We start from the raw sequence: 11,632 nt of genomic DNA, 5'->3' as shown, positions 1-11,632 counted from the left end.
AGACAGGAGAAGAAATAACAGAGTTAAACTGCAGCAAAAAAGATTTAGGCAAGACAATACAAAAAGCTTTTTCAAAATAAACAAGGTAGCCTACAGAGGTTTTTTGGAAGAGGCAGCAGAAATATCTGTTGGGAACAGTTCTAGACACAGATGCTTTTGTTCATTGGACAAAGGGGCACTTTGAGACTCCCCCCAAGCACCACATTTCAAGCTTGTGTGTTATATTAACTAATTCTTCACAGGACAAGAGGAAGCACTAAGTGACTGACACCCTGACACACAAGCACTCTAAGTAACCTGTGCTATCAATGGTGGTGCCAACTTCAGCTGTCTCCCCAAAAGCTCTGATCAAGTAATCATGGAAACTCATCTCCAGCTTGCTTGCTATAATTATTGATAGAGTTCCAACTCCTAATCTTCTGAATTCTTGCCAAGAACACCGACCAATGAGCCATGTGTGCACAGAGTCTCCCTCATTTCCCCTATGCTCAGAACTGGTGACTCGTTTTATTTCATTCTTTCAGTATTTCATTCAGTTGAAAAAAAAAATTGTCAGGCACACATAGTTATGAAAAACAGGAAATCTACTGTTTCATAAAACAGCCTCATCCCAGAGCAATTTTAAAATAGTTGCTATACTTGTTGGTCCCTACCAATCCAAAAACAATCAAAGGGGAAAAGCAAAAGAAAGACAGATCAGATATGGCAATTTTGTATGTTCAGAAACATTCTACATAAACAATAAAAACCTTCCACATTGGAAAAACAGAACATGGAATACATAAAGAAATCCCTGGGTAGTTAATTCCTGACACCAGTAACGACAATGGACAATGTTTCTTGATCATAAATCAGACTGCAACCGCCATTCTGTAGGGGAGAGTGATTTAAGAATGAGGATTTATCAGATACTTGTCAGGGCCCCAGATTTCTCTTCAGTGATAGTACAGAAGTTTGGTAAATTAAATCTACAAGCCCTATACTTTGTTTGCTACTCAGCAAGAACACAATGGACTGTTTTCAATATCTTACTTCATCGATGTCAAAATCCAGGTGCAGTGCCAGAACTCTAGTATTACAATCCAGCACTCTCTTAACTTCTCCATTGTTGCCATGTTTCCCCTTGTCCTGTCATCTACTAATGATGCATTCTTGTTCTAACATTGTTAGCTCATCAGCAAGTGAAAAATGAGAACGCAAAAAAAAAAACCAAAACAAACCACCCTCTGAAAATATGCAGAGAAGACTAAATTAAATGATTTTATCTTGAGGAAAGGCTCTGCAGAAGATAATTTTACCCATAAACACTACTGGAATGCTGTGCTCAGGATCTGGGCACTTCAGGTCTGCCAGTGAAAGCATACCTTCACAAATTTGCATTTCTGGGTACTGGCAGTCATAGTTTGCATTTCTGTGAAAAGACTGCTGATGTGAATTTTCCTCAGATAAAATTTAGTTGTGATTTTTTTGTGACAGGACTTCAAGAATCTGTGTTTGAAGACAACTTTCCTTTCTTATCGAAGTGTCAACCAAGCTTGTCAGCAAGCTGTTCTAATGCTATCAGACTTCTGAAATTATAAACTGCCAGAGGAGGTACCAGATGCTTACGTGGGGGGGTGTGCAGTGTTGCATGTCCAACAGATGGAGACAAACATCACCAATTTTGCTTATATCAACTAGCAGAGTATTAGCTCAGTTGTCCATCCATAAGCAGTATAGTTATGATGGTGCGAGATAAGTGTCCTCACCCACACGAATATAATCTGCAACCACAAATCTTTCCATAGAAAATACCAGGACAACTATATCCCAAATAGCAAGCAGAGCAGTTTTTAAGTATTAACATGACACTGGAGCACAATTAATCAAGGTCAACCCATTAGAAGCACTGGATTTCGTAAAAACTACATAATTGGTCTACATAACTGCAAGTGTAGTCAGAGTGTTTCAGCTACCACCATTCTCTTTGTCAATACAGAAAACACATCAAAGTTATTCAATGGGGCTGAGTACCTGAAGGAGAAGGCTGTCCTTTTACTACACCATTTTTAGTCTTTTCTTCAGAATTCATTACTTCTTTGTAGATGAGCTCTGGAAGAGAGAATTGCAACAGTTACAAAGAGGAACCCCTGCCAGTGATCAAGAACAAAACAACTATCACGAAGCACAGTGTTGCAGCCTGTCCATGAGCTCTCCAGGTCTGCCCTGCCTTGCCTTCCCCAGTCTGACAGTTCTACTCACCTAAGACCTCTCTCTTCCATTCCCCTCCTCTCCTATCACCTCTTTTTGGAGCAGAGTTGAGACAAATAGGGTTAAACTAGAACACATGAATTGTTTAGTTCTGCACTATCTAGAAATGAAGCAGCAAAGTAACACAGTGCTTTTTACTGTAGGTAAAATTCTGATGCATCATCCTACTGAACAGTATTCTGTTCTCCAGACAGTAACCTTAGATTTCAGTGAATCTTCACTGGTGCTGGAATCTGCACCTCCCGTGTTAACATTAACCCATGTGGATAATGACAGTCCTCAGAACATTACTTGTATTTTCACTACCAAAGCACCAGTTCGTAGGGCTGGTGTCAATCCTTCAAGTCAAAGGAATTCTTCTAGTTTTACAGTGGGATGTGGCCTTTTTACCACATAATTCTAAACTGTGATTACCTTTCCATTCCTCAATTGTATGTTCCCTTTCATCCAACTGTTTATCATATATCTGAGGAGGAGGCTGCAAGAGAGAAACAAAGCTATTTAGTCAATTGTCTGTTACACTGTAAATAATTAGGAGGTTTTACTAAGTAAAGATAATTTTTCTTCTCCCTCTGTTTTCTATGCTGTACATGCAAAAACACAGGAAACACATTTAATCCCTTTAATATACAACACTTCTGGAATTCAACTCTTTATGTAGAAGAAATCAATATACTTCTCCTTTTTCTTCTTTTAAAGAAGAGGCATAGTTGCAGTTGAAATAGAACCCAGGTCAACAATGCCACTGTGCTTACATTGAGCCCAGAAACTCCACATTTTTGTTTGCACCGGCAGAGAAAGTACTGTCAAGTACCAGACAAATACCAATCCTGATTAATTAGTAGTAATATTACTATATTAATTTTTTAAGTTGCCCTTTAGACATCATACCCGTTGCTATACTAACTTCTCAGAGTAACACTAATTTTGAAGTAAATCTCCTGGCCAGAGTTTCTGAGTGGTATTCCAAATTCCAGTTATATATTTTTAAGTAATTTTGACCAGAAAGGTTTCTTTTTTTTTTTTTTTTTTTAAACTTGTATTTCTCAGTTGATGAGAATGTCACAGAAGTAGCAGATCCTGGAATTTACTGAGAAAGAGGCAGCTAGAATTTCCAAGAGCCTGAATACCCGCTTTCATTGGGCAACTAAGCCATGAGTTCATTGTCTCTCCTCGTGTTAGCTGCCAAATGCAGCAGCCAAGCAAGGCAGAGGACTCTCTCCTCCTTCCTTCTACCAAGAAGCTTCAGCATTTGAGGTAAGAGTATCCAATGGAGGTAGAAACAAGATCTACAATACTTTTCCCACTCATAAGTATTTCCTCTAACTTTCATCTTGGGCACTTGGCCATTGCGTCCCTTTCAGAACATCCTACTATTAAATGCACATTTACCAAGCTGTTTTCTGATTCACTAAGAAGTTGAGAATTTGCTCTCAGCACTCTTAACACCATTAGCTGATTAAGCTATTTGCATGCTACAGATACAACTGCGAAAGTAATAGCTCAGTGACGTAAGTCACGAGGATGGAGCCAGACTCTTTGCAGTGGTGTCCAGCAACAGGACAAGGGGCAATGGGCACAAACTGAAACATAAGAGGTTTCAGTCGAATATGAGGAAAAACTTCTTTACTCTGAGGGTGATGGAACACTGGAACAGGCTGCCCAGAGAGGTTGTGGAGTCTCCTTCTCTGGAAATATTCAAAGCCTGCCTGGACGAAGTCCTGTGTAACATGCTCTAGGAGAACCTGCTTTAGCAGGGGGGTTGGACTAGATGATCTCCCGAGGTCCCTTCTAACCCTTGCCATTCTGTGATTCTGTAATATGGACCAGGAAAATTATATGATAGCTGAACTGGAGAAGTCCACTGAAAACAAGTTCCTTCAGAGTGACATTTGTATTGGGGCTAAAGACAAGACAACGAGGTGAAGTCCTGGATTGCCAAGTCTCATACCTGAGAAGCTGCCGAGAGGGAACCTGAAACATGTACCATGAGCTAGAGCGAGTGCCAGGCCTCAGTGGGGGTACCTCAGGTTTTGCTACATCAGCAAGGTTAAGACACAACCACATTGGTTTTGGCCTGAGTCCAAAACCAATGCAGCTGTTCTTTTATTCAGCATAACAACCCTTCTCAGTCCCTTCTGGTCAGTCCTCAAGCTTAAGATGGATTCAACCAAAATCGATGCAATCTCCGTGGGGACTCCATCTTTCTGCTGATTGTGATATTAGGGAGCTGAACACTACAAAGGAGTGCGGGTGAGCCTCACTGTTGACCAGTGGGATGTGGTAAGCGAGCTCCTCTCCTCCAGCTGAGCCTGCTGGAGCCACTGGTCAGCCAGTCAGCCAGCCCCGCAGCATGCATTTCCTGCCGGGGGAAAGCAGAGGAAAGCTGGCAAAGACAAGGAAAGCCTGGTGGGCTAGGAATTTACAGGAGACATACAGGGGGTATCAGCTCCACTACATAGCTGGGTCTTGCCTTTTATGGTAGCAGCAGGGGAGGCATTTGACTGAGCTATAGTCTGAATCATAGCGACAGATACACTGCTTGTCTGTCAGGTGGAAGGAAAGCAGGTAAGCCAAGTTGGACAAGAATATCCTGCAAATACCTTTCTTTCTAAAAGCTTCAGGGAGGGGCTTACAAAAAGCACAGGCTCTGGCTAAAACTGCTCCTACCAAGTATAAACACTCTTTTTACACCTTCCATAGAAAACCAACGGGTATTTCTCCCCCAGCCAGAAATAAAAGGATAAATTCCTTCACTACTACAATTCCCAAACACAAATTACAGAATAAAAAGGAACAAGTGATCAGATGCACGTTCCTGCCCTCAGGTCACACAACCACAAAATCTTCAGCTTATGTCTCTTAATTTATTTCAGCTACGTCTTAGGCACGCATAGTTGGCTAACAGGCAACAAGAAAAGCAGGAGTAATTATTTCCTAGATTAACACATTCTTGAAACAAAGACATTTTCCAGGGAGAGAGCCCAGAACAATCTGTTACCGAACTCCTATTTTGCTATGAAGACAATCAAGGGAGAGCAACCCAACTCTGTACTTCACACACCACAGGATGCCACAAACTGCACCTGCACAGCATTCTACTGCTGTACCAGTATTTATACTGCAGACCTTTATTGGTGAGCTAACAGAACCCACAACTATTAATGACATGAATAAATCCCTCCTCTTCACACAGGCAGGATCTATAACCTCTAAAGCCTGTGTAGAACATCAGTGGATGGAGCTCCCCCTGAGAGGCCAGGCCAGCCCTCTCTCACTTTCCCATTCGAATTCCTTGATATAAGGAAATGAGCCCTTATGGCATATTTTCACTGATTCAAGGCACAGAGCTGAGCTGAGAATACTACAACAGTTTCAGGAATGAATTTATCTTCCCACTATCCTCATTAATCTTAATGAGAACCACAAAGGTTAATACATTGTTATCAACCTAGACAATCCCCTCCAGACCGACTGCCTGTTTTCTGCTTACTTGTTTCTTTTGGGGCTTTTTAAACCAGTTTCTAAAATTAGAGGGAGGAAGGTTTTTAACAAAAATATTGTCACAGCAATGGAGCAGGCAGAGCAGCTGCCATACCTGGGTCCTTGTGAGTACCTGATTTCAGTCTTGGCACAAAGGTTGGCTTAAAAATTACTTTGGTGCCTAGCTCAAATGCCTTAGAAAATGATTGAGTTCATCATGAATTTTCTATGTGGGTGCAGCTGCAGTATTATAGACATTCTTCTAAATCCTTCATACAGCAGATACCAACTGAGAGTTATATGGTTTAGTTTGCACAGGTTTCAGAAAAAGGATAGTTAAACTAGTATTTAATCAAAGCAGAGTGTGGATCAAGCCTATGGGTGGCAGCATCTAGATTCAGTTTAAGGTAGCCATTTTCTCCTCAAATCAGATTGATTTGTAAGCAATTGCATTGGCAACAATAACGAAGAACAGAATCTATTTTTGGATGTGGAAGAGAAGGAATTAATTATATTTTTCTTGCAGATATTAAAATAATACCTTGTAATTTCAGTGGTTCTTGGCTTTTACATTTCACAAATGGATTTTTAAAACATTTTTGCATTAAATTTAACATTCACTGGATATAATAAAAATTACAAAAAACCACCCCACCCCAGAAAATATCCACATGGGCCTTTTTCTGAAAAACAAACAAAACCAAAACAAACCACAAACCAAACCCAAAAACCAAACCCCACAAAAGACAGGTTTTTTCATCTGGTCAGATACGTACCAAGAGACTACTGGATTTGTGAAGTACTTTTCTAATAACTCAGGGAGGAAAAGCTTTTCATTAGGGAAAAAACCAAAACATATGTTGAGGCTGTTGTATTCTCACTTTCCCAAAGCAACATGGATTGGTTTGTATGCCACTGCTAGAAAGCAAATGGCTGGAGCTCACACTTGAACAGATCCTGCCATCCCTGTCCCTGCCACTGCAGAGCTAGTGCCAGCACAGTGAAGACCCTGGGATGAGCTGTTTTTAGAAAGCTTGGCAGGAGCAAGACTTGTTTCTGCATCTGTTCCCAGAACAGTTGCGGAGCAGCGTACAAAGCAACGAAAGAATTAGCAATACACAAGTAACAGAGGCAATGGAGGCTGTAAACATGAATGGTGTGAAGTTAAACAATTTGTTAAATGGCTTAGATCCTCATAACAGCTGAATATAAAAATTCCTTTGTGTTCTGCTACAACCTAGATTCTGTTACTGATACCATTTATATATTTATCTTTGCAGTGGAAGCCAAAGTACACCAGTGTGCTGTTACCAGAGGTCCAAAGCCTCTTTAGCTAGAGAAGAAAATCAAGGGCCTTGGATTTCACCCTGTATTGCCCAGGGACTCCACAGTGGGCTGGGCATGATCTCAACTATGGATATGGAAGAAGAGATCCCTCTGTGCCCATTCGTTCTTGGACTCTTTGCAGAGCCTTTTGGAAAACCATGCATAGTATGCATCAAAGAAACTGTTTTCTGAGCTGTTTCTGAACAGCTGGAACTGTAAGGATACCATGCAGCAGGAGTCAAGATTGCTTGGCTACACACAGATGACTGAACAGCTTGCAGATACATACAGCAGCAAGCTAGAAAAAGCTTTAGTTTGGTTTGGAAAAGAAAAAGAAGAAAATCAATGCTTCTTTCTTCTCTAACCACTACTTCTCACTGATGTTAACAAAGATTGCTGCAGAAGCTGTGTTCAGCTTCCATATTTAATCAGCTATAAATGGATAGATGTTGCTGATTAGAGGAAATATCCATGCTTGTGCACAAAGAAGAGCTGCACACTTCTTTTGTGAGACCACAGACGTGCACAAACAACCTCTAAGCGGAAAACCAAACCTTGTAACTGATTGCTAAAAAAACCCCCCGTGGCAGATCACCAAAGAGTTTAGATATAACATCTATACACACGGGGTTGAGCAAAAGAGAATACTAGAAAGACACACAACCTGACAGCCTTGATTTTGCCATGAAGTGTCACATTAGTGAAGGTGATACCTTTGAAGTGTTGTTTGCCAAGGTCACAGAGCTCTCCAGAGACGCTTCTGCATCATCATGGATGTTCAGCACTCGCAGGTAAAATAAGAGACAGGTAATTTTTTTTTTTCTTATGACAAACTATGAAACTTGAAATTCATTTGAACAGACTGTATTTAACAGCTGGTCATAGATCATACAGTGCTAAGACAATGCAGCAGCAGTTTCTCTGCTGGACAGGACCTCGGACTGAGAACTGCAAACCATGCTCTCTTCATAAGCATTGTAGGAAACAGCATCACTTTAATAAAAGGTAACACACAGGTTGGCATGCACAGAAACATGAAACATAATTCACAAATCAGGAATATTTTTAACAGCTGATCTTTCCATTTTCTAAGAAATCTCTCTTCTAATGGATGGCTTAGATAATAAGCAATAAGTATAGGTACAGTAAAATCTAAGATGAATTTTGAAACCAGTTTGAAACATCAGATAACAATCTATGGCAAATTTTGCCACTAGATTTGTTCCCATGGAATGGAACAATTCTGTTCCCAAGTTGGAACCAATATGAGATTCACATGGGCATTCAAAAGGTTCCAAACCAAAGTCATTTACAGGTAAAGAGAAAATGTGCAAGATTAAGTCCTAAATAATAATTGTCCTTAGACAGCAAAAATTAGTCTAAGACAACATCTTCCAGAAATGTACAAGCAAATATTTTTTGGCCAAAAAATACTTTGTTATTTTTTTATGAAATAACATAGTAATTGAAAAATTAAGGGGAGGTATAGAAAGAAGCCACAGTCTTGCAGAAAAATGTGACTTTGATACTGATAACTAGGTATCTCTCCCATTCAAAATTATTTCTAATGCCAGCAGCTTGGAAGGAATTAGACTGGAGACCAGGCAACTCAAGGCAACACAGTCCTAGAGAACAACGAGCACAAGTGTTCTGAAGTTTAATTTCAGAGCCACCCAGGTGGCAATGCTAAAGCTATTCTAAAGCACGTGTCTGGGAATCCAGCCTGTTCACAAACCATTTAAACGTTTTGGGATAAAACCAGTGACATGGATATAGGCAGCATCACATAAATATTAAGGGGAGATATGAAAAATTAAATATCAGTTTTGGGATTTGTTCACAGATCATCTCAATGAAGGATAAGAATTCAAAAAAAGGCAGCTGTGTAAATGAAAACAAAGTCTCAAGCACAGTATTCTCAGACAAGAAAACAGAAAAGCTAATATGTCATCAGGGAGATATTGAGATTATCTACAGCAAATAGGATAGTCTACATATGGAGGCAAGAGATGCTGGAAATGTCTTCTTTCCTAAAAATAGAACAAGAGTACTTTGAAGGAGAAAAGGTATCATGTGTCTCATTTATTCATGATAATAGTCCAAATGCTCTTACGTAGGTAAAGTAAATATTATAACATCAGAGTAATAAACATATTTGTTTAAAAGTGGAACAGACACAATTTCTGCATATAACATACGGGAAGAAGGAACCTCTAACTGAATAAACCAGAGAAGTAAGGTCTATAGGTTCCTAGTCTGATTTTACAATGTGTAATATTAGTAAATAAGACTTTTCCTCTGGTTTTCCTACAGATTTCAACAGTTCCTAAAATCTTGGGAATTCCACACTATCATAAACACACATTATCTGCAGGTTTTCATACTAAGTAAACACATATTTTAGTTATAATTGGTTGAATACAGAAATTACCTTAACTATGAGTAACAATATTCAAATTAATTTCAGAGAAGTGAGGTATGCTCTGGAGAACCTAACACTGTCACTTTATTATCAAAGATACTGTGGCAAGCTGAGCAGGCTCAAAAGAAGCTGGCTAACTATGTTAGTATGTTAGACGTAAGAATTTCCTTTGAACCCAAAATCTAGCTTACCTGCTTACTCCACAGGTAAGATTGAAGACTGTGCAAGGCCTGTTTCTAAATGTAAACATGAATGTTTTGGAGCTATTGAGGGATTTGGATATGGTTTGTTTTTATGCAGAAGTCTGGGAGAATCACGGTGCTGCTTGTGTAGCTTCCTGCTGTTAGTGAATAGCAAGCAACACATCTAATAACACAGCTTCTTCCTCTCTGTATCAGGGAATCACAATATGGCATTTAAGGCTGACCAGAGAGTTTAATGCTGTTACACATCAGGGGGTAAAGAGTATTGCATTCCTACAATTTCCCATTTGTGTTACAGTCTTTGCCCATTAGAAAGAGACATAATAGTTTTATTGCCCCCATGCAGCCTGTGAAAGACCATCAACTATTAACAGACTTGAAAAAAGGGACTATAACTGCCTCAATAGTCTGGTTTTTAACTGGACAGGGCTATTTTATCAGTTCTCCTCACATTCATAATGCTATGCATCTGGGCAGATGTAGAGGATCGTTACCTCCAGGTTAAACTTTGACAACAAATTCACTGCTTATTCCCTGAATTGTCTTCAATGCTCTTCATGGTCTACTCCAGCATACACTGACACTTGATGATGTTGCAACAGCTCACTTCAAAATTCCTGTCACATTAAATGCTTTCAGTTACCTGTCCTCCTAGGCCTCTGAACCAAGTGAATACCATACAACAGATGCCTAGCTGCTTTTGATGAAGCCAGTTACTGGGAAGAAGGAGTAATCTGACTAGACAGCCAAGTTAACTAGATCCCCCCGGTGCTATACGGGTTGAAAATGCCATCTTGTTTAATACTTCTGTATCCTAACTTCTATGTTATCCCCACTGTACAGGGTTACTGATAGCAGAAGGAATCCTGCCTCATGTTGCACACTACGGGAGAAGGACTCAAAAAAACCCACCCACAAGCCAAAACTCACCCCACTACCAAACCTTTAGTCACATGATAAAAGACCTCACTCTATGGAAAAGTGTTTATCAAGCACTACAAAAGAGAGAATGCAGCAAACGTGGGCAGATGCAACACAGTACAGGCTTCTAAGTCCCAGTGCGGCAATCAGAAAAAACAGTGCGAAGTTAAGCACAATGCAAGTGGCCAAAAGCATCTACATCACTCATTTTCCTATCAATCTCTTGTCAGGTTCCCTGGCCTGCACATTTGTAGGGCAGTCTGAAAAAGCAGGGTTGTTCCATAGAGCTTCATCACACTGCTAAAGGATAATTCATTAAGGTGCCAGCTGGTCCTCTGCAAACTTTCCCTAAGGAAGTAGCAGAATATTTGTCTTTGTTAGTCCATCCTTTCCCCCACTCCTCCCTCCACTCCATCCTAGCCTGCCCACTTTGCAGTCAACAGCTAGGGCTCCTATTGTACCCTCTGGCACCTAGCCCATGAAATAGATGCCAATCTCTGAAGCTGTGAGCTAGTGGGGTGAAGTGCTCATCTAGAAAGAGACAAGGCCTGCTTGAGGAAGGCAAAGCAAAAACTGTGGTTAGTACCTGTTGCCTATGATATAGCCAGACGGAATGTAAAACTTGGCTTATGGCTTTTCTTCTTCTCCCTTCATCAGGAATCACAGGATGGCAAGGGTTGGAAGGGACCTCGGGAGATCTAGTCCAACCCCTCTGCTAAAGCAAGTTCAACTAGAGCATGTTACACAGGACTTTGTCCAGGCGGGCTTTGAATATCTCCAGAGAAGGAGACTCCACAACCCCCCCTGTTTCAGTGCTCTGTCAACCTCAAAGTAAAGTTCTTCCTCATATTCAACTGAAACCTCTTATGTTTCAGTTTGTGCCCATTGCCCCTTGTCCTGTTGTCGCCGGGCACCACCGAGAAGAGTCTGGCTCTGTCCTCGTAACATCCACCCTTAAGATATTTGTATGAGTTGATGAGGTCCCCTCTCAGTCTTCTCTTCTTCAGGCTGAACAAGCCCAACTCTC

General features: G+C 40.5%; 1 protein-coding gene across 1 annotated transcript in view; it reads right to left on the bottom strand.

Moving 5' to 3' along the window:
• Positions 1 to 2,013: 2,013 nt before the first annotated feature.
• MAPK10 (mitogen-activated protein kinase 10) overlaps positions 2,014 to 11,632 on the bottom strand; it is a gene marked incomplete at its 3' end in the record, with an annotated part of 78,941 nt that continues 69,322 nt past the window's right edge. Inside the window, exons 10-11 of the mRNA XM_009647486.1 lie at positions 2,665 to 2,729; positions 2,014 to 2,091 (exon numbers count right to left, since the gene is read on the bottom strand). Of these exons, the coding sequence (XP_009645781.1) occupies positions 2,014 to 2,091; positions 2,665 to 2,729 (143 nt within the window). The remainder of the gene's footprint in view (positions 2,092 to 2,664; positions 2,730 to 11,632) is intronic.

This window comes from Egretta garzetta, unplaced genomic scaffold, assembly GCF_000687185.1.
Source record: "Egretta garzetta isolate BGI_Z169 unplaced genomic scaffold, ASM68718v1 scaffold89, whole genome shotgun sequence".
Lineage (NCBI taxonomy): Eukaryota > Metazoa > Chordata > Aves > Pelecaniformes > Ardeidae > Egretta > Egretta garzetta.
This window is presented reverse-complemented; position numbering and strand designations above follow the sequence as displayed.